Below are 21,820 nucleotides of genomic sequence, written 5' to 3'. Positions count from 1 at the left end.
GTACCCATTATCTTTTCTGGAAAATGGCGTTATATTATGTGAGTTCTGAATTATATCTTATGTAATTGTATAAGATGCATCAATAAGATAAGAAAAATAAACAATAAAAAATAAAAAAATAAAAAGTACACAGAAGAATCAAATCTGAGATTAATCACAAATTATATGAGTCGATCGCAGGAATGCATAGCTTGTGTCATTGTGTAAGATGCATCAGCTCTGCACTCCTTTGTAAAATTGGGCCCAGCCCCTGTCGGGAAGGGGATTCTTTGATCACTTTCTACTTTTTAGTCACTTTGGTGGCTTAGAAGTTCCCCGATATGGCCTATTAATACATATGATAACAATAAAAGAAGGACTTCAGTATATGTTCTGTTTTTCCCCTCATTCTTAATTTTGTAGATTTGTGTTTTTATCTTTCTTACTAGACTTAATAGCACTTCATCTACTTTATAGTTGTTTTTTATCTGAAGAACCAGCTGTTTGAAAATTCTATGAGGCTAATTTCTTTAATTTGTAGACTTAAGTCATTTTTAAGCTCTCTTCCTATGAAATTCCATATATATATATATATATATCATATCTTGGGCTATCACTTTATATCTCTCTCTTGCTTCAACAATTGTTTTAAAAGGACAAATTTATGCACATTTTCTTCTAAGAATTCTAGAGTTTTGCTTTCCATACTTAAGTCCTTAATCCTTCTGAATTGATGTGTGTGTGTGTGTGTGTGTGTGTGTGTGTGAAGTGTGAAGTAGAGATTAGATTTTTATTTTTTCCCACATAGATAACCAGTGAATTCATATCATTACAGAATGACCTGTCTGGTCTCATTGATCTATAAATGATAGCTGTGCCCTGTATCAGGTTTCCATTTAAGTGTGAGTCTGTTTGTGGGCTCTCTAGTTTGTTCCACTGGTCCATTTGTCTTTCCTGGTACTAATACTCCACTGTCTTATTTATTGTAGCTTTATAATAAACCTTGACATCTGGTAAAGGACATATTGCACCTGTTCATTTTCAGGAGTGTTATTGTTATTGTCCTTTGCTTTTTTACCTCAATTTTGAAATCAGCTCACCAACTTCTTTGAAAAAACTGTTGTGATTTGTGAGTGAGTTACAGTAAATTTCTGGATAAATTTGTGGAGAGCTGACATTTTTATAATATTTTAACAATGAACATGATATAGTTAATGTCTCTCCATTTATTTAGATCATCTTTAATGTCTGGTACTGTTTTTGTTAGATTTAGTTCTAGCTAGTTTATGCTTTATTGTTATTTTTACTTGGGCTTTTTGAGGTACATTTCTGATTATTTTTTGGGCTTGTATATAAATGAAATGCATTCTCATATGCTGGTGTTATATTCAGAAACTTTATGGAACTCCCCTGTTAATTCTACTGATTTGAGGATTCTTCTGGGTTTTCTGTGTAGCAACTCATATAATTTGTGATTAATCACAGATTTGATTCTCCTGTGTACTTTTTATTTCTTTTTCTTTTTTATTGCTTATTTTTCTTGTCTTATTGTACTGGCGAGGACCTTCAGTTTAATATTCCAAGTAACTGATAATAGAGAGTTTTCTTATCTGGTCCTAATTTAAAAGTGCATATTTTTATGTTTCATCAATGAGAAACGATTACTAGTTAGCAAAGAATTTTTATCATGAACTTTTATTAACTTTTATTAAATGTTCTTTTGTATCTGTTGATAGAGTAAATGGGGAATATATAATATTTGAAAAGATTGAGAACTATCCAGAACGAATAAAAGAAAAACAAACACCAGCTCTCAGATTTAGGAGGACGAGAGCATGACAGAGGCCAGAGATAGTGAAATCATGTCTTCCAAGTGCTGACAGAAAATAGGTGTCAGTGAAGCTTGTATTTCCAAGCTAAGGGTGAAATAAAAACATTTCCAAACAATAATTTTAAATGGAGAAATTTTACAATGAGCTTAACTCAATTAAAGGAATTCCTGTAGGCTCTACTTTATGAAGAAAAAAGATGTTACTAGGAGGAAGTCTGACATAGGAAAAGAAATAATAACCGTGGGTTACTATTTACTAGAAAAATGGATTACTTAAAAGGTAATGCTTCAAAAAAGTAGTTTATAAAGGTAAAACACAAGTTTGTAAATTGGTAGATGACTGAAGTTAAATTGGTGGATGATGCCGGTTATATTTCCTTCAGGACCGCAAACTGACTTCGTGTCTGTGGTATCCTCTTCAGACTTCCTGTGAATATAAATGAGTCATTTGTTTTCTTCTGTTAATTTACTCAGTTCTTTAACAAACCACTTGTCTTAATCCTCATACTGATCCTCTTGTTTTGAACCAGAATCTCTTCTTTCTGTCTATTCTTACAGAGGGAAGTCCTTGCTTGTCAAGTCCTGGGAGCTCAGATGGCTTATGCCCACTAGTGCATGGGCTCCCTCTAATCTCCAGCTTAGATAAAAGGAAGGACTCAGCCAAAGGTTGCTGTGTTTTTGCTTGGCCAGTTAGGACTCCAGCAGGGTGGAGACGTAGGAAGGAAAGCAGGGTCAGAGGCTTTTCTCCTGGGCTAAAGAGGTTGTTTCCTGTTTGTTGTGGCCACCAGGTGTTGGCTAGCTAGGTCAGGGCCACAGCCCTTGCCTATCAACTCCTATGTAGGAATCTTTTTTTTTTTAGAGATATGGAAGGAGGGGAGAGATAGAGAGACAGTGAGAGAGAGAGAGAGAGAGAGAGAGAGAGAGAGAGAGAGAGAGAGAGAGAGAGAGAGAATGTTAGAGAGACACATCTATTGGCTGCCTCCTGCACGCACCCTAACCTGGGCTGTGGATCGAACCTACAACCCAGGTACGTGCCCTTGACCAAGAATCGAACCCATGACCCTTCAGTGCTCGAGTGGACGCTCTAACCACTGAGATACTGGCCAGGGCCAATGTAGGACTCTTTTAAATTAAGGACTGTCTCCCAACAGGTCCACCAGAAGGGGTGTTCTTTTAGGGAAGTGTCCACAGTCTTGGCTCAGTGGATCCTTAATCTTGTGGCTTCAGACCTTAACCCAATGGGTCAGTTTTCTTAGGGTTGGATACATATTTCTTAAGTCAAACTGGGGTTGCCAGTTTATGAGATTACAGTGGGAGATACTTCTGCTTAGGGGATGTGACCTTGAATAGTGGTCTAGCTGTGGTCTCTCTATAGCGGTGGTTGTCAACCTTGGCTGCACATTAGAATCACCTGGGAATCTTTTTAAAATCCTGATTTCTGGGCCTCATCTTCCGGAAATTCTGTTTCTTTGTTATGGGGTGGGGCCACAACATTAGTAACAAAGAAACAGAATTTCCGGAGGAGGAGGCCCAGAAATCAGGATTTTAAAAAGATTCCCAGGTGATTCTAATGTGCAGCCAAGGCTGAGAACCACTGCTCTATAGGCTCAGCAATGGGGAAGCCAAATTGGGATTGGAAAGGAGTGAGGAATCAGAACGAGGAGAGAGAATTCAGTGATTTAAATTTGATGGCAGCTGACCAAGATGGGTGAATACATCTACCTTTACTGGTAAAGGTGGGGACAGTTTAGTCCCTAAGTGGGTGCCCCCTCTCCCCTGAAGGTGCCGATGTGAATGTCTCTCAACAGTGAACCCTTACTCCTCTTTCCCTCTGTTTTCAGGACTGACCACTCCCTTTTTTTTCCGCGAACATATTCTTTCTCTAGATGTATGAGTACAATCCACTCACTTAGGGTTAAGGCTCAGGGTAGGAGCTGCTCTTTCCCGTGAGGTGATTTTGCCTCTCCTTGCTTTGAACCATGATGCATTGATTTCATGGCCTAATTCCCTAAGGACAGACCTATTTCCCTTAATTCCAAGTTTCAGGGGGAATGCCTCATTTCAGTTCATGAGTACTGACAACCATTTATCCACAGACTTTGAAGCAAAGGTTTTCTGAGCAAAGGAATCAATTACAGGGTGTGGCTCCTAAGTGAGGAAGCATTTCCAGAGGCATCCAAGGCGGTTTGTCTCATGGTTGCACCTCTGAACTCAAGAGCTTGAGGCAGAATATTTGAAGGGTAATAACGTCAGTGATTTTACCTGTACTTTGGTGTATGTCCGTTGTGCTAATGAGGAAGATACTTATCTTCTTAAAATGGGTTTCTTAAGGACATGTTTTTGGCAATATTGGTTTAGCAAAAATTACTATATGTGCTTGAAAGTAACAAAACTGTACTTCTTTAAAAATATCTCCGGTTCAGATGTGTTGCCGGTGCAGCCTGGCCTCCCCCCGCTCCCATTAGTTCTGATTAGGGAGGGTTGATGCCTGTCACTGCCTGTGATCTGGACCTTCCTTTGTGAGTCATTCCTTCGCTCATTTTCTCAGAGCAAATACAAATCGCCCATCAAATGACAAGTGAAGGCACAGGGGAGGCGAGGGGAGGGAAATCAGAGCCGAAATCTGTTAGCTATTTGGAGTAATTGGTTATTTGCTGTGTTTGCTGGTTGGGAAGCAGAGCACATACTTTACGGTCTCTCCTGTTACGGGGGCTGGAGTCACCCGCCGATATTGGATCCTTGTTGCCGGAGCCCTTGGCTCATGGCGCCTTTCCCCTGCTTGGCATTCCTGTGGTCTCCTCGGGGGTGCACCCCTCCTCCCTGGATGCACACTGCAGGGGGGACAGCCCGGGGTGAAACTTGTCTGGCAAACTCCAGGGCCTCATCAGGCAGGAGGAGGCCCCAGTCCCCTCCAACCATTGGTCCTTGCCTCCGTCTCCACCCTGCCATGCTCCACTCTTCCTGAGAGGTCTTTCCCCTGGTCCATGAGGGACCTGTCTTCCCTCCCAGAGAAAAAAAGGTTCTTCTCTTCCCAGAGGGAAAGTCTCAGCTTTCCTTAGAAATCTATAGTCCAAGAAGTTTTCTCAGAGGCCTAATTTAATGTCTTTTTAACCCCTATTGGTCCTGTCACCATTCCTGTCCCACCCCTGCCCCCTATCTTGGGTCAGAACAGTGCTTGGAACTCGCTGCTGAGCACCAGTCCTCCTGAGGTTGCTCAATGAAGCTTACTAACCCACCCAGTGTCTTCAACACGGCTCTTAAGTTCACGGAGGCGTGGGGAGACCATACTGAATTAACAGCAAGCTCAAAATATAAGTATTTAAAAAGTAATGTGATTTTTTGTGTATGGAAACACACACTGTAACTAGGAAGTCGGTTGACTTTGGCACACAGTAGGTGCCCCCAAAATATTTTTAAAATTGAATTTAAGATAGTTAAGATTAGTGTCTATAGTTTGATGAATGCTTCTGCAGTTCTGGGAAGGCCTTCAAAAAGAGTTTTTCTCTGAAGCAGATTGTTGGAACTCTTGTTAAGCAAAATTGTCTACATAAGCAGAACGAAGGTAAGGTAAGCTTTGGCCCAGGCCCTATTGGAATCATCTCAGATTCTGAATTAGTGATGTCTCATTGCTTTCTTCCTAAGTTTGAAGACTCTGATGGGATCCTTTTCATTCAACCTACTGGATAGATTCCATTTTCCTGGGCTTTCTGAATGGGGGTAGGTGGTCATGCTGTCCTCCAAGGGTCAGGTCATGGACCCATATGCCCACCTTAGGCTCCTGAGTTTGGAAAGAGACAGCGAGCTGGGATTTCTCACAGGCTTCCCCACCCCATTTGGGTCCCCCATCTGGAACAGGCCCATAGTCAAATTGACCCTTCTCTGCTCACCATCTGCTTGACTTTGCTAGATTTCAGGCACATTTATTCACTGGGCCTTTTGGAAGCAATTCAGCATTTTGGTTAAAGGTCTTCCCTCCCACCTCTGCTGGTCCAGCTTGAAGTAAGAGTAAGCAGAGCAATGATCCCCCTTTGACAGGCATGGGGGCAGGACTGTGAAAGTGTCAACAAGAGGTTGAAAGCCCAGTGTTCCACTTGTGGAAATAATTAAGTGATTTTTGTTATGGATGTGTAGAGTTCTGCTGAATCAACATGGTAGCTGGCTGTGGGCATATGTTTGTGTGGTTTGGGGGGGCATAAGAGGTTTAGTATGCATGGGGTGAGGTAGGTTTGAAACTGGGCTATCTGCATATCTGGGAGTTTGTCTGATCTACATGTAGAAATGAGTACTTGTATGTTACGTCTGTGTTTGTATTAGTGTGCACATGAACAAATAGGCTCAGTTTCTTAAGCCTTAGGACATTAATGAAAGAATTAGAGGAAGCATCATGCCATTATGTCAGTTATGCAAATGTTAAGCTTTAGGGCAGCAGTGTTGGTGATCAAAGTGATGATATTGGCAATGTCAACAAGAGCATTTATCATGGTAAACTTTACTGGACTCAGAATATCTTTACAGACATTAACTCAGGGCCTCACAATAACCCCAGTGTTGGGTTGTTATGTCATTACCATCTTGATGATAATGATCTGTGCTATGAGAGAAATTCCTTTCAACACAGTCTAGATGTCTATCTCTGGGTTGACATAGGCAACGAAGGCCTGCTTAAAATTAAAAAAATAATAATAATGGACTTCCTTTTTAGATGTGGGTGTATATAGTTCAACGTAGTGACCCAAGGTTTAACATTATAACTTTGGTGATACATACATTTGACCCAGAACTTTTCTCTTTGATTCAAGTGGTCATCACAAGTGCTATGACCCCTCTCCTACACTTTCCTCCCTTCTCAGAAAGGCAGGCTTAGATTATTGTTGTCAGTTTTGCTGCCCATATTCATAAAATGTGTTAGGCCCACCGAATGAAAATGGGAAATTAAACCTTCGGAATGCGCTGTGCTGATTTGGGTCTTCGGAGGGATTAGAGTGCCCATTAGCCTGGATCAGGGTTGGAGAAGCATGTCTTTGTTACATGGCTCTGGTTGCTCAGGAACTGAATGTTGGTTATTAGTTGAAATTGGAGAGGCTGCCAGTCCGTGCCTTGATCAGACTTATTTTTGCTTGGCCGGCTGAACGATGAGGAGCCTTGAACCTTGAACATGGGAAAATAAAGTTTTAATGATCAGACTTCTTGCCAAAGCCCGAGATGACACTTCAACAATCAAGCCTTTTGCATTTGTTTCTTCCCCCTGCCATGGTCCAAGACTGGATGCCTAGTTATTGCAAAATGAGGTCATGAACACACTTGGAATGAGAAAACATCTGACCCTTTTGGAGCTTTGGGTTATGGGATTACAGTAACATCAGAGGGTTGGTTGGCTTTGGCACATCTGGGTTAAGACCTGGAAGGGCTGTCCTCTTTCCATGGGGCTCATTGTTATGGCTAAGCTAACTTATTCTTGGACTTCCTGAGGAAGAAGCAGGCTTGAGATAATTTCACTGGAAGGCAGATTAGTGAAATAGCAGGAATATTGTTTCTTTTCTTTCTTACATTTTTAAAATCCTCACCCAAGGATATTTTTCCATTGCTTTTAGATAGAGTGGAAGGGAGGGAGAGGAGAGAGAGAGAGAGAAACATTGATGTGAGAGAGGAACATTGATTGGTTGCCTCCTGCATGAGCTCCGACCAAGTTGGGGAATAAACCTGCAACTGAGGTATGTGCCCTTGACCTAGAATTGACCCTTCAACCCTCTTGGTGCTTGGGCTGATGCTCTAACTACTTAGCAAAACTGGCCAGGGCAAGAATGGTATTTTCTTTTTCTTTTTAAATATTTTTTGTTGATTTCAGAGAGGAAGGGAGAAGGAGAGAGAGATAGAAACATCAATGATGAGAGAGAATCATTGATTGGCTGCCTCCTGCATGCCCCCTACTGGAGATCGAGCCCCCAACACCAGCATGTGCCCTGGATTGGAATCAAACCCAGGTCCCTTCAATTGCAGGCCAATGCTCTATCAAGTGAGCCAAACCAGCTAGGGCGGGAATGATATTTTCAAGTCACACCTGTGAGTGTGCTAAAACCTTATTTTTTTAGTAATTCAATTTAATCTCTCTGTTGAGTTCACATTTTCCCTGATAGCAGAAAAGTCCCAGTATTCTGCAACAGTGAAGATTTAAGCTTAGTCAGTTTTGGGCTTTTACTCCTTGTCTTCTCCTTGGGGGGCAGCTAAATTCTGTATTGGGCTTCCATCATGTCATGACTTCCACAGGGAGGGACTCCTGGTCACCAGCAGGTGTCCTTTCTGGATCTATCTCAGTGATGGCGAACCTTTTGAGCTCGGCGTGTCAGCATTTTGAAAAACCCTAACTTAACTCTGGTGCCATGTCACATATAGACATTTTTTGATCTTTGCAACCATAGTAAAACAAAGACTTATATTTTTGATATTTATTTTATATATTTAAATGCCATTTAACAAAGAAAAATCAACCAATCATAGGTTCACCATCACTGATCTACCTGATTTCCACTGATGTCTGAGCACATAGACCACACAGTCTTGTCATATTGGCCATAAGACCTTTTCAGGTTCCCTTGTTCTCTCTCTCTCTTGCCTCACTTTCAAGCCCTTCTGGAGAGCATGGTACAATTTGGCAGCTCTCCCATGAACTCTGGGATCCACAGGAAATGACAAAGGCAGCCATCTTCTGCCAAATGCTCCATGCCCTAATTCCTCTGGCAACTTCTTGGTGGCTGTTGTTTACCAGATCCCCAAATTTATGGAGGAATATTTTCCATATATAGCTTTGGGCTAACCTAAAGGGGGAGGGTATGGGGGTGCCTTATCAGACACCATCACAAATCTCTAGTTCTTGCTTCTTTTCCCCCCTCTACATTTTCATCTCGCCCGTTTCTGGTGGGAAAACTGGCTGGACCAAACATCCTTTTAAACCTATTATTTTAATGGCGTGTCATCTGCTTTTGGAAATCTAAAAGCCAAGGATCACCCATCCTCCTGCTAATTAGGCATTCATATATCCATCAACTATTTACTGAACTTCAAATATGTGCCAGGCAGTGTTCTACGTCCTGGGGACATAGTGTTAAAAGATAAAAACCTCTGCCCTATGGGGAAGGAGACACAATAAACAAAAACCTAAGTAAAATATATGCAATGTCAGATGATGTTGGTTGGTGAGGAGAAAAAGCAAGGAAAGGGGAATGAGACTTGCTGGGAGGGGGTTGTGATTTAAAATATGGTGAGTAGGAGGGTAAAACAGATTACAATTAAGTCAAGACCTGGAGGAGGTGAAGAGGTCACTGATGCATCTAGCATGCGAATAGACTTCCTGCCATGGGGAGAGCATGCAGGTGCTGGAATGTTGAAGGACAGGGAAGGCCACTGTGGCTGGAGCAGCGTGAGAAAGGAAGAAAATTCGAGGACATGAGATAAGGGAGGAGTGAAAGCCTCATCATGATGGACTTGTGATGGCTTTAGCTTTATTCTGAGGGAGTTGGCAAATCATTGGAGGGATTCGTACAGAGAGGTGACGTGTTCCAATGTGTGTGGCTATTGTGTTGAGATAGATCTGGCAGCTAAGGCAAAAGCAAGGAGGCCAGTTAGAAGACTGATGCAGTAATCCAGATGATGGGGAGCTAGAGGACAAGTGACCTGATTCTTAATCTGTACTGAAGATGACGCCAGTAGGATTTGCTGATGGATTGAATGTGGAGCAGGAGGAACAGGAGTCCAAGGTGACTGCTTTGTTTTTGGCTTGAACATCTGGAAGGAAGAATTTGGCATCTATTTACAAGAGGAAGACTGTGGAAGGAGCAGGTGGGTGGGGGATGATCCGAAATTGGATTCTGGACATGGTACATTTGAGGAATTTAGTGGCTGTCCAGTGGGATACCTACTGTAGGGTATAGGTGAAATAGGCAGCTGGAGTTCAGAGGAGTCATCCAGGCTGGGGTTTGTCAATGTATGTCAATGTAGGTGTTATTTGAATATGTAAGACCTGAGGAGAACCCCAAGGGAGTGAAAGTGGATGGGGAGGACTAGAGGTCTGATCAGGGAGGAGCACCGAGACACTCAGATGATCAGAGGGTGAGTGACAAGGAGGAATTAGCAAAGACTTTGAAGGCATGGCCAGTGAGATGGGAGGGTCACTGTGCTCTCCAAGGCAAGGGGAGTGACTGCCTACATCAAATACAGCTACTAGATTGATTATGAGGCCCCAGCGATTGTGACCTTGACAAACATGTTTTGGTAGAGCAGAGAGAATGGAAAACAAGAATTAGAGACAAGTGTAGGCAATTCTTTCTAGAAGTTTTTCTGTAAAAGGAAGAAAGAAATGAAGTGGGGGCCACTTCATTTTTAAATAATGGAGAACTAGTGTCACGTGATTGAATGCTGATGGGAATGATCTGGTAGAGAGGGAAGTCTGATGATGCAGAAGAGGCTGAGAAGCATCATGGAGTAGTGTCCTCGAGGAGACCAGAAAGCATGCAACCCAGGACATCGGTGCAGGTTTGGCTTTGGTTTGGGGTGCAAGTAGAGCACCCACAGTAATAAGGAAGGCAGGATGTCTAATAATCTTTTTGTTTCCATAGCTTTGCCTACTCTGGACATTTCATATAAATGGAATCATACAATATGTGGTCTTTTGTGATTAACTTCTTTTATTTAGCATAATGTTTTCACGGTTCACCCATGTTGTAGCATGCATCAGTTCTTCATTGTTTTTTATTATCAAATAACATGTCATTGTATGGGTATATTATTTTCTTTATTCATCAGTTGATGGACTGTTTCTACTTTTTGGCAATTTCTAATAGTGCTGCTATGAACAGCAAGTTTTTGTGTGGACAAGCATTTTCTCTTGGAAACCTAAAAGCCAAGGATCACCCAAATTTATCAACTTTGTGCTATTATTTTTCTATTTCACAGGTAAGCTAACTGAGGCAGAGAGGAGTTAAGTAGTTATGCAGGGTCACACAGAAAGGAGTGGCAGGATTTGAAGCCTGCTAGTCTGGCTCCCAAGTCCTACCTCTCAACTACTCTGACTCTGTATAGCCATAGCACGTGACAATTATCGGCAGAGGCAGCCTCATGTCCATAAACCCAGAAGGGAGAATGCCTGATGCTATTAAGCACAATGCTGGCTATTCCTTTAAACAGTGGTTCTCAACCTTCCTAATGCTGAGACCCTTTAATACAGTTCCTCATGTTGTGGTGACCCCCAATTTCATTGCTACAAATTGAACATAATTAAAGCATAGTGATTAATCACAAAAACAATATGTAATTATATATGTGTTTTCTGATGGTCTTAGGCCACCCCTGTGAAAGGGTCATTCGACCCCCAAAGGGGTCGAGACCCACAGGTTGAGAACTGCTGCTTTAAGATATTCTTATGCTAAAAAAGCTTCCTTTAATTCTTAATTCACTGAGAGTTTCATTTAGGAATAACTGAAACATTTTATCACCCCTGCTTCTTTTTTGCATGTTATGAATTAGGGGTTGACGAACTTTTTCTTAAATGGACAGATAGTAAATATTTTAAGCCATAGGTAATATCCTATCTAATAAAAGAGAAACATGGCAATTAGCGTATGACCGCTACCCTTCCCATTGGCTAATCAGGGCAATATGCAAATTAATGCCAGCCAAGATGGCGGCCGGCAGCCAGGCAGCTTAAAGAAAACATGAGGCTTGCTTGCTGTTGTGACGGAGGACTCCAACGTTCCCCGCCTGCCGCTGCTGGCCTCTGAGCTGAAACTCTAAGCAACTATGTTACAAATATAGAAGCTAAACAAAACCCCAGAAACCTGCTTTAGTCCGTCCGGCTTCAGCCAGCAGGATCGCAACATTGTTTCAAATACAGAAGGTAAACAAAGGCCAGAAACCTGCTTTCAGCAGCGGAGGCCTAAGAGCTGGAGCCAAGCCTCAAAGCTAAAGCTGGCCCAGAATAAAAAAAAAAAAAAGAAAAAAAGGAGCGGTTGGGAGCTTCAGTCACCCGCCAGCCTGAAAACAGCCCTCAGCCCCTCACCCAGACTGGCCAGGCACCCCAGTGTGGACCCCCACCCTGAAGGGTGTGTGACCAGCTGCAAACAGCCATCGTCCCCTCACCCAGGCTGGCCAGGCACCCCAGTGGGGACCCCCACCCTGATCCAGGATACCCTCCAGGGCAAACCAGCTGGCCCCCACCCGTGCACCAGGCCTCTATCCTATATAGTAAAAGGGTAATATGCCTCCCAGCACCGTGATCAGCAGAGCCGAGAGGCCTCCCGGCACCGGGATCAGTGTGACAGGGGGCAGCGCCCAAACCCCGTGATCACCCTGCTGCTCTGTGTGTGACAGGGGGCGGGGCCACAACCTCCCTATCCGCCCTACTCTGTCCGTGACAGGGGAAGGCGCCCCAACCCCCTGATCAGCCCTGCTCTGTGCCTGATAGGGGGGAGCTCCCCAACCCCCTGATTGCCCTGCGGCTCTGTGTGTGACAGGGTGCGGCGCCCCAACCCCCTGATCGGCCCTGCTCTGTGTGTGACGGGCTAGAGCCATAACCTCCCCATCAGCCCTTCCTTGAGTGTGAGAGTGGCGGCGCCCCAACCCCCTGTTTGGCCCTGCTCTGTGTGTGATGGGGTAGAGCCATAACCTCTCCATCGGCCCTGCCCTGAGTGTGACAGTGGTGGCGCCCCAACCCCCTGATCGGCCCTGCTCTGTGGGTGATAGAGGTCAGTGCCCCAACCCCCTGATCCGCCCTGCTCTGTGTGTGACAGGGGGCAGTGCCCCAACTCCCCTATCGGCCCTACTCTGTGAGTGACGGGGGGAGCTCCTCAACCCCCTGTTTGGCCCTGCTCTGTGCGTGACAGGGGGCAGCGCCCCAACCCCCTGATTGGCCCTGCTCTGTGCGTGACAGGGGGTGGCGCCGCAACCTCCCAGTCTGCCTTGCTCTGTGCATGACAGGGGGCGGTGCCCCAACTCCCCAATCGGCCCTGCTCTGAGCCCGACCAGGGGCTGCACCTAGGGATTGGGCCTGCCCTCTGCCACCCGGGAGCAGGCCTAAGCCAGCAGGTCGTTATCTCCCGAGGGGTCCCAGACTGCGAGAGGGCACAGGCCAGGCTGAGGGACGCCCCCCCCCCAGTGCACAAATTTTTGTGCACCGGGCCTCTAGTTTGAATTATAAAACCAGGTGTCTGGCTAGTGGGCCACAGTTGCCAAATTTCTGTTATAGATGATCAAGTGGGTTTTCTCTCCTTACTCAGTGATATTGAAGCACTCCTACATTCTGGAATAGTCAGAATGGTTCAGCTTGACCATGTCAGAGTTACTGCAGTAATCTCTTTGTTGGTATTTTATTTAAGATCTTTACATCTTCATTTAGGAATAGGATCTCTCTCTCTCTCTCTCTCTCTCTCTCTCTCTCAAAAATGAATGGGGAAACTTCATCTTGTTTCTATGCTATGGAACAAAGAATGATTTATTAAGACTGATAGGATTTCCCCCCGAAGAAACCATCTTGGCTTGGTGGTTTTTTGTTTGTTTGTTTTTTAAGTAGTGTTTTGAGATCTCTTTCACCTTCAGGGTTACTGATTTCTTCATGGTTTCTATTACTTTTGAATCCATTTTAGCAATTTGTATTTTTTCTAGAAAATCATCCACTTCATCTAGATTTTCTAAGGTTTTTTCATTGATTTGGGTATGGTAAATCTCTTAATGTGTCTATTCTCCTCATAATATCTTCTTATTTTATCTTCTTGATTTCTAATGGTATACCCATTTTTTAATACTAGACTTAATAAATGCTTATTTCATTGATCTTTTAAAAGTTTTCTCTGGGGTTTAATTATTAATTGTAATATCCCTTTTCTTTCTACTATATTAATTTCTACTTGTCACTTTCAATTTTTGGTGTTCCTACTTTTCTCTTTCTAATTTCGTGAGTTATCAGATAATTTATTTTCATTCCTTCTGTATAAAAGCGAAAACATTTAAGACTGAATTTTCCTTTGAGTTCATACTTGGCTACCACTCACAAATTTGGGAACATAGTCCTCTCACTGTTGATATTTTCTATGTATCTGATTTTAGTTGTGGTTTTCTCTTTGACTTAGAAGGGTTTTAAGAGTATGCCTTTAAATTTATGAAAGTTTGGGATTTTTAATTTTAAATTTCTTATTAGTTTCCAGTCTTATTGTATTATGGTTAGAGAGTGTGATAATGGTTCATGTTTGGACTTTATTGAAATTTGCTTTGTGGCTTTTAATTTTTCTAAGTGCTCCAACGATGCTGGACACGAAGGTATATTTTCTGTGTTTAGATTACATAATGTTTGTCTATTTAATTGATACTCTTAATGGTATCATTCATATTCTCCATCTCCATATTCTTTTTAAAAATTTACTTGATTTTTCAAGACTGAGGGAAATGCAATAACTTTTCTGTAACTGTTGTGTTAATGTCATTTCTTCATTCAAAACACACTGTTTGTTGCCTATTTATGCCTGACTCTGAGCCTGAGTCATCCACCCAAATCTTTAAGTATCTGGGCTGGAGAAGAAAATAAATACTGAGGAGGAATCAAAAAGCTAAATGAAATTCCATTCTAACCATTTCTACATATGTGTACATGTGTGTATTTGGGGGGGGGTTGTATATGTGTATTTTGGCATATATATCCCTTGGGCATGTCTATTTAAATATAGTCTTCCATGTGTTGGTGATGTTTGAGTTTGACATGTCTGTCTGTATATGTTTATATATCCATAGTATCTTTTTCTTTAAATTGAACTTAAAACATCAGGGCTAAGGTCTGTCTTGCCCTATGCCAGCTTTTTCAAGAGTGGTTACAAGTGAGAAAGCTCTGCTACTTTATGTCTTAACACATCTGACCCTCTTTTCCTCTCTTCTGGCTACAGAAGCTCCTCCTGGTAAGTTGTTCAAATAGCGGCTCTCTGCAGACCCATCCTCGCTCCGACACCCGCTCTCTGTGCCGTGTGTCTGGGATCTGCATTCTGGCCACACAGAGTGTGTTAGGGCTATACGTTGAGGATGGGTGAGATGCTGAGAACCTCATTCCACCCTTTCCCCATTGTGCCCATCCAGGTTCCTGCAGCCTTTCTTCAGCTTGTGCTCACCCATAATATGCCAGAACTCAAAGGACTGAGCATTGGTTTAAAGGGAGCCCATAACATTTCCAGACACTCGATGGTAGACATTCAGTTCGTTTTATAGAATCAGAGGGGGGTCCCGGGAGATCTCCTGACTCACCCCCTCATATGGAGGAGGAAAGTGAGTCCCAGATGGGCTATCCTTACACCTTGTCCTTGGCCCTTCCCACTGAACTGGTGAGCTCTAATGGTAGTCACAGGCACAGACCAAGTGCCCGGCCCCTGGAGATTTTGTGTGGAGGCCTGGGGAAGAGTGACCATCCCACCTACAAGAGCTAAAAGGTCGTGTAGGCACAGCATGTGCAGGAGGAGTTAAAAGTGGAGAGACCTGTGTGTACCATACATAACAGGCTTGTCTACCTTTCCCTACAAGTGTGAGTACATGGAGGAAGGACAGGGCAGAGAGTGGGTTGTCACAGCCTTCCTTTCTTCTCACCTAATTTCTCTCAGGTAGCATAATGTTTTTGAACAAAGGACACTTAGTATTTGTTGATTTTCAAGGATTTGACCTTGGGGGAGGCTGAGTTCTGGTATTGAATGCTTTCTTTTTTTTTTTGCTGGGGTGGGGGTGGGTGCAGGATAGCTCTTTGGGGGGTCTGAGTTACCCTGGGTCTACTGCATTATATTTATAAATAAGACATTATTGACATTTCCCCCAAAGAGTTACCCTATGGACCGTCACATTTTAGCCTCAGGTGATTTATGCCCACTTCCCAGAAGGAAAAGGGAGACCCGAGAGTTTAATGATCCACACAACGAATGGGGGTCAGGGCCCAGGCTAGAGCTTCTGCCTCTTCATGCACCAAGCAGGGATTCAAACCCTTTTTTTTTTTTCCAGTCTGTGCAGTCTTGGCCCCCCTGGAGGGTCAGGAAGTTCCAGCTCTCTGCTCCCCTAAACTCACCCCAACAGGGGTGCTTTGAAGTCCAGGCCAACCTGTAGACATTGCCAGCAGTTCAGTCCAGAAGGACCTTGCTTGGCAAGTTCTGTTTCTGAAATGATGGGTGTCTTTCTCTCTGCTCAGGAAGAGGAGTTCATCGATTGGTGGAGCAAATTCTATGCCTCGATCGGGGAGAGGGAAAAGTGTGGCTCCTACTTGGAGAAGGACTTTGACACTCTAAAGGTGAGGCCTCTCTAATGTTCTCTTCTGTCTGTTAGCCCTGGGCACATGTGATGGGCACAGGAGACACAACAGAAAGAGAATATATGTATATTTATGTTTGTCTCCTCGTTTGGTACCTGAAGGCTGAAGAATCTGGATGAACTAATTGAGGTAAGAAAGGTCATGACAGATTTAGAGCAAGAAGTCACTGTGGGCTGGGATGACCCAGAAAGTGTGTTTAGAAGAATGCTAGAAAGTACTGAAGTATTTATGGGTGAAACGATGTTTGAGCTTTGTTTTAAGATGCTCAAGAAAAAATAATAGTAAGGGGGAAGATGGATGGTATGGGTGGCCCTCTGATAGATTTTCAAAATATTAAAAATTATTGAGATTGCAAAATGTTGAGAATTGTTAGAGCTTAGAGATAGGTACTTAGGGATTTGTTATACTATTCTGTATCTATTGAAGACATTTGAATTTTTCTATAATAAAATTTTGTGTCAAAGGAAAAAAGAAAGTCAGCTTAAGAATGTTGCTGTGATTACCCTACACCTACAATTAGGACAGAAATTACCCAGTAAATATAAAAATAAGGTACACTCTCTTTCTGTGGAAAGAAGAAAAGAAGCCCACCCACCCGAACAAACAAACAAAAAGCCAAGGATGAGTCAGAGAAATTCTGATATTTTGAGGAAATTCAACAAATACAATTACACTTTAAAGAAATAGGCTACTTTTGAAAAAGATAACCAGAGGTGATTCAAAATCACTTCCCAAAGGAGTTGTGTAGTGTCCTGGAGAGGGTTGCCAGATACAGAATTTCAGGTTAGCATGCTTCAAATGTTTCATGAGACATACTTACCTGGCAATTATTTTTTATTTATTTGAAATACAAATTTAACTGGGTGTCCTATATGTCCACTTGCTATATCTGGTCGCCATATTTATAGAAGGACTGCAGAGGCTGTCAGACACATGGGAGAGGCCCATGGAGCACCCTAAAGGGTCTTGATGACTGGCGCTTGAGGCTAGTTGGCCGGGTGAGTGGCTGGAGCGTCCAGGCAACTCTTCTGGCTGAAAGCCTTTGGGGTGTACTCTGGAGGGCGATTTCACAAGACGTCAAGAGTTGTCTGATACGTTGGAGGCTTATGGGCAAGTTGTGTCTGGAGACCTGGATGCACAGAGATGAGGCTCAGGCAGCAAGCTCTTCATTGACTCGGTAGTTGGGTATGCGAGGCTGGGCAAAGAGACAGAACTATTTGTGTACCAGGAAAAAGGTTCAACAGGTTAGGTCTGGCATGTTTTTACTGTGGCCTTGTCAAGAAATGAGAAAAACCAAGTAAGAATGAGAGCTCCTGCCAGGGCGGCCCTTTGTGTTGCCCTCGCTTGCTGCTCCCTCAGACGCCGGATGCTGAATTGGCACCAGCCCTCCAGCTGGACCTCTCTGAGGTCTCTGACAGCATCCAAGAGAAAATGGGCTCTCTGAAAGCATGCACCCAACATGTTACCCGGGGGAGAAACAGATGTGAAAGAACACTGGTCCTTTAAGGATAAGTAAATAGAAGAAAACCACCACCACCAACATGAGACTGAAAAATAGCCTGCAGCAATGGAGAGGATGGATACACAGTGGGTAAAAAGAAAAATACATTTTGGTAATCATTAGCATGGGGGAGAACCAACAACTCATAGTCTCAATAGCAAAAGATAGAGAACAAAAGATACAGCAAGAAAGCATAAAGAAAAAAATCCCAGTCATCATAGGAAAACACAATAGAAAAAGAATAAAATATATTCATTTTCCTAATACATAAAAATAAATTAAACATATCTATTAAGTGATAAGAATTCTTAGAATATACCAGAAGTCAAAGACATGTACTATCATTCAAAGACATGTCTAAAGCAGTGAAACTTAGAATGGTGAAAAGTAAATATTTTGGCAAACAAAATAAGATCAGTGCAAACAAAAGAGAAAGGGATAGAATTTAAAGTGAAAAGCAAAGGAAACAAAATGGAGTATTTTATAGAAATAAAACATGTACATCTGAATGAAAGAAATTCCCAAATATGTTTGCATAGAACAATAAATCTTAGAAATACTTAAAGCAAAAATGATAGGAATATATAAACTATATTAAAATTGCAGTGGGGATTTTAATGTACCTCTCTCCTAGACAGATGAAGCAGGAAATAAATAAGGCAATAAAAGATATGAATAACAAAGTAAATGTTTTTAAGCTACATTAAAAGTAGCTTTATAATAGAGAATAAAAATAATTTAAAAAAAGAGAATACATTTTTTCCTAATGCTCAGAGAACACTTACAAAATTTGATCATATATTAGGTTAGTAATATGTTACCAAAGGCAGAAATCATACAAGACAGATTAAAATGTAATAAGACGAGAAATTAATAACAAAAGTTTAAACAAAAAGACCAACCACTTGGAAATTTAAAAAGTATTTTATTGGAACTTCCAGTATGAACATGGCTGCATACGTCAGCATTTTTCCCCCTTTCTTCTGGAAATCATTCAAACCCACAAACTCCATTTTCAGTAAAAGTTGGAAACAAATAAAATTTGCAGACTCCAAAATACATGTAAGGGTTGTCCAAAGGCAACTGAGATTGGGTAGAAGCCACTCGGCAGTAAATTAAGAGACAATGCATGGAAATGATGAAAGGTCATAGTGGTAGCAGATCTCAGGAAACCCTGACTTCCTAATAAAAGAATGCTGATAACTATTTGAAACAGGTTATAAGTACATGGGGGCTTATTATCTCTTCTCTTTACTGTTGTGTGTGCTTGAAAATTTCATAACAAATAGTTAAAAAATATAGTTCCTGAAATTGAGGTTTAACCATAAAATATAAAAGTTATATCCCTTGTTCACCACAATGGATATGGGAACTTGGAAGACAGGCTCAGGCTGGTTACAAAAGCCTCATAGAGCCTGCTTGGTTCACAGAAGCTGAGAAGGTAGAGCTACACAAGAATCACACAGATGGGCCGTATTTGCAGGAAGCTGCCTGCATCTGTGGTGAAACAAAAGAAATAATTCATCTAGGAAAATCCAACACATTTAGTGACAAGTAATAATAAAAGAAATAACACAGCATTAATTTTAAAATGCTATGAAAAAAGGAAGAGAAAATTTAAATCATAACTTAACCAAAAGAAGATATGTACCCATCAGAAAAAGTTTGCCAAGGAGCAGACAAGATGACATATTTTGCTATAAACTTCTTAGAAATGGGTAGTCAGAATACAAAGCAGAAATGAAAAAAACTCAAGGGATCGAGATGAGAAGAGATGAAATATGAGCTGATAAGATTCAGGAAAGGAAGGGAAGGAAACACGAAGGAGCCCAAGGCAGAATGTCCACTTTGGAAAACATGGTAAGGGGCATAGAGGACAGAAATGGTGAAAGTAAGCACAAGGAAATGGAAATAAAGAAAGAGTTATTAAAAAAAAAGAAAAAATGACATATAGACACTGGGAAAGGAGATCCAACATTTGCATAATTGGAGCTTCAGAGGAAGACAAACAAAACAATGAAATAAAACAAATGAACACAACACTTTAATAAAATTTGAGATAAAAGAATACTTGAATATACATATTAGAAAGTCCACTTTGTGTCAGGAAAAATTGACCCAGATTGATCAATCCTGAGACAAATCCTAGTATATGTTATTGGACTTTAGAGATAAAGAATGTTTTGGTGAGGTCATGTACACATTTCCTTTAAAAAATATTGTCAATTAAAATAAGAAATAAATCAAGGTGGCTTTAATTTCTCCACAACATTTAATACCCAAGGATAATAAAGCACCATCCACTGATCATCGAGTAAAGAAAGGGTGACTGAGGATTTGTATTCAGCAACATTACCTTTCAAGCACAAAGGCTATGAACACCCAGGCATGCATATTCAGGAACAGGTAATGTGATTCCCATGAGCCCATCCTGCGGAGCTTCTGGGGAATGAATTTCAACCAACTAGGAGATAACTGGGAAAACCACAACAAGAGGACTAGTTGTGATCACGTTTTACCTTAGTCCTAAAATCAAAATAAATGGAAGGGTTAGGGTAATAGGACGGAATATTAATATATATACTGATAATGTAGAAATGATAAAACTGACAAAAATTAGATGGAGAAGAAAAAAAGGTGATGTGATACAAAATAAGACAATGATTGCCATGTTATAGAGCAAATAGTGTTGACAGATATTATTTAAAATTGGCAAATTATAAGCAAACAGTACAGGAGTAAATATTAAGGAAGATACTATTCTCTAATATTGGGTGATGGAGAGGACAGGAGATGCAATTTGATTAATTTATCATTGCTATAGTAGGTAATTTATAAATATTGTCTCTAAAGACAAAGATGGAGTAGAGCATTGTTACTATATATAAATTTATAATAATGCTAGAGGCCTGGTGCATGAAATTTGTGCACTGGGGGGGGGGGCAGGGGAGTGTCCCTCAGCCCAGCCTGTGCCCTCTCGCAGTACGGGACCCCTCGGGGAATGTATGCCTGTGGCTTAGGCCCGCTCTCCATGGGGATTGGGCCTAAGCCAGCAGTCAGACATCCCTCTTGCAGTCTGGGACCCTCACTCCTTACAGCCCTCCTGCTCGCTGCTCCTTACCACTGGGCTCTCTGCTCCTTCCTTAGTGCTGCTGCGGAGGCAGGAGAGGCTCCACCAGCCATGAGCCTGGCTTCTGGCTGAGTGGCACTCTCCCTATGGGAGCACACTGACCACCAGGGGGCAGCTCCTGCGTCTGCTCCCTGGTGGTCAGTGCACATTATAGCAACCGGTCATTCTGGTCGTTCTGCCGTAAAGGTTGCTTAGGCTTTTATTATATAGATGAGAATATAAATTCAAGTCATCCTAGATATCAGAAGAATCACACACACACACACACACACACACACACACACACACACACACACACCCCAGACCATGCAGGCAAAGATTAAACAAAAATCAATGAATCTGCCCTAGCTGGTTTAGCTCAGTGGATAGAGCATCGGCCTGAGGACTGAAGGGTCCAGGATTCAATTTTGGTCAAGGGCATATACCTTGATTGTAGACTCCTCCCTGGCCCCTGCCCTGGTTGGGGTGCATTCAGAAGGCAACCAATCAATGTGCTTCTCTCACATCAATATTTCTCTCTGTTTTTCCCTTTCTCTTCCACTCTAAAAATCAATGGAAAATATTCTTGGGTGAGGATTAAAAAATAACCGATGAATCTAGGAAACTATAACTATATAACTATATAAATATAAGTGTAAAAACAGACTAAACTTATATGCCATATCAATCACTTATTAATAACAAAATTGAAATCAGATCTCAGAACAAAACCTAACTCTAAAATAAAAACATCCATAAAGGCTGAAAATTAAAAAAAATGGGGAAAATGTGTGCCTGGCAAATGCAAACTAAAAGAAAGCAGAAGTCACAATCTTCAATCTTCACATTAGATGAAAGTGCATTCAAGTCCCCAAAGTAAGTGAGGCAAAGAATGGCACCTAATAACGTTAAATGGGTCAATTCCAAGAGATGATAGTTTTGAGAGTATCTATGTGCTAAGTAATATATCAATATTTACTCAATTTCTGTTGTGAAGATACAAGAAGAAATGGAACACTCTGGTAGGTAGGGGGAGATTTAATTCTATTCTCTCAGTTCATGTCAGGTCAAAGGAACAAAAATGTGAGA

At 41.9% G+C, this 21,820-nt stretch overlaps 1 protein-coding gene across 20 annotated transcripts in view; it reads left to right on the top strand.

Moving 5' to 3' along the window:
• DYSF (dysferlin) overlaps positions 1-21,820 on the top strand; it is a 202,199-nt gene that overhangs the window by 154,966 nt on the left and 25,413 nt on the right. For all 20 annotated transcript variants that reach the window (XM_059659471.1, XM_059659466.1, XM_059659469.1 and 17 more), the window contains one exon: positions 16,002-16,100. In XM_059659471.1, the coding sequence (XP_059515454.1) occupies positions 16,002-16,100 (99 nt within the window). The remainder of the gene's footprint in view (positions 1-16,001; positions 16,101-21,820) is intronic.

This window comes from Myotis daubentonii, chromosome 12 (assembly GCF_963259705.1).
Source record: "Myotis daubentonii chromosome 12, mMyoDau2.1, whole genome shotgun sequence".
In the NCBI taxonomy this organism is placed as follows: Eukaryota; Metazoa; Chordata; class Mammalia; order Chiroptera; family Vespertilionidae; genus Myotis; species Myotis daubentonii.
This window is presented reverse-complemented; position numbering and strand designations above follow the sequence as displayed.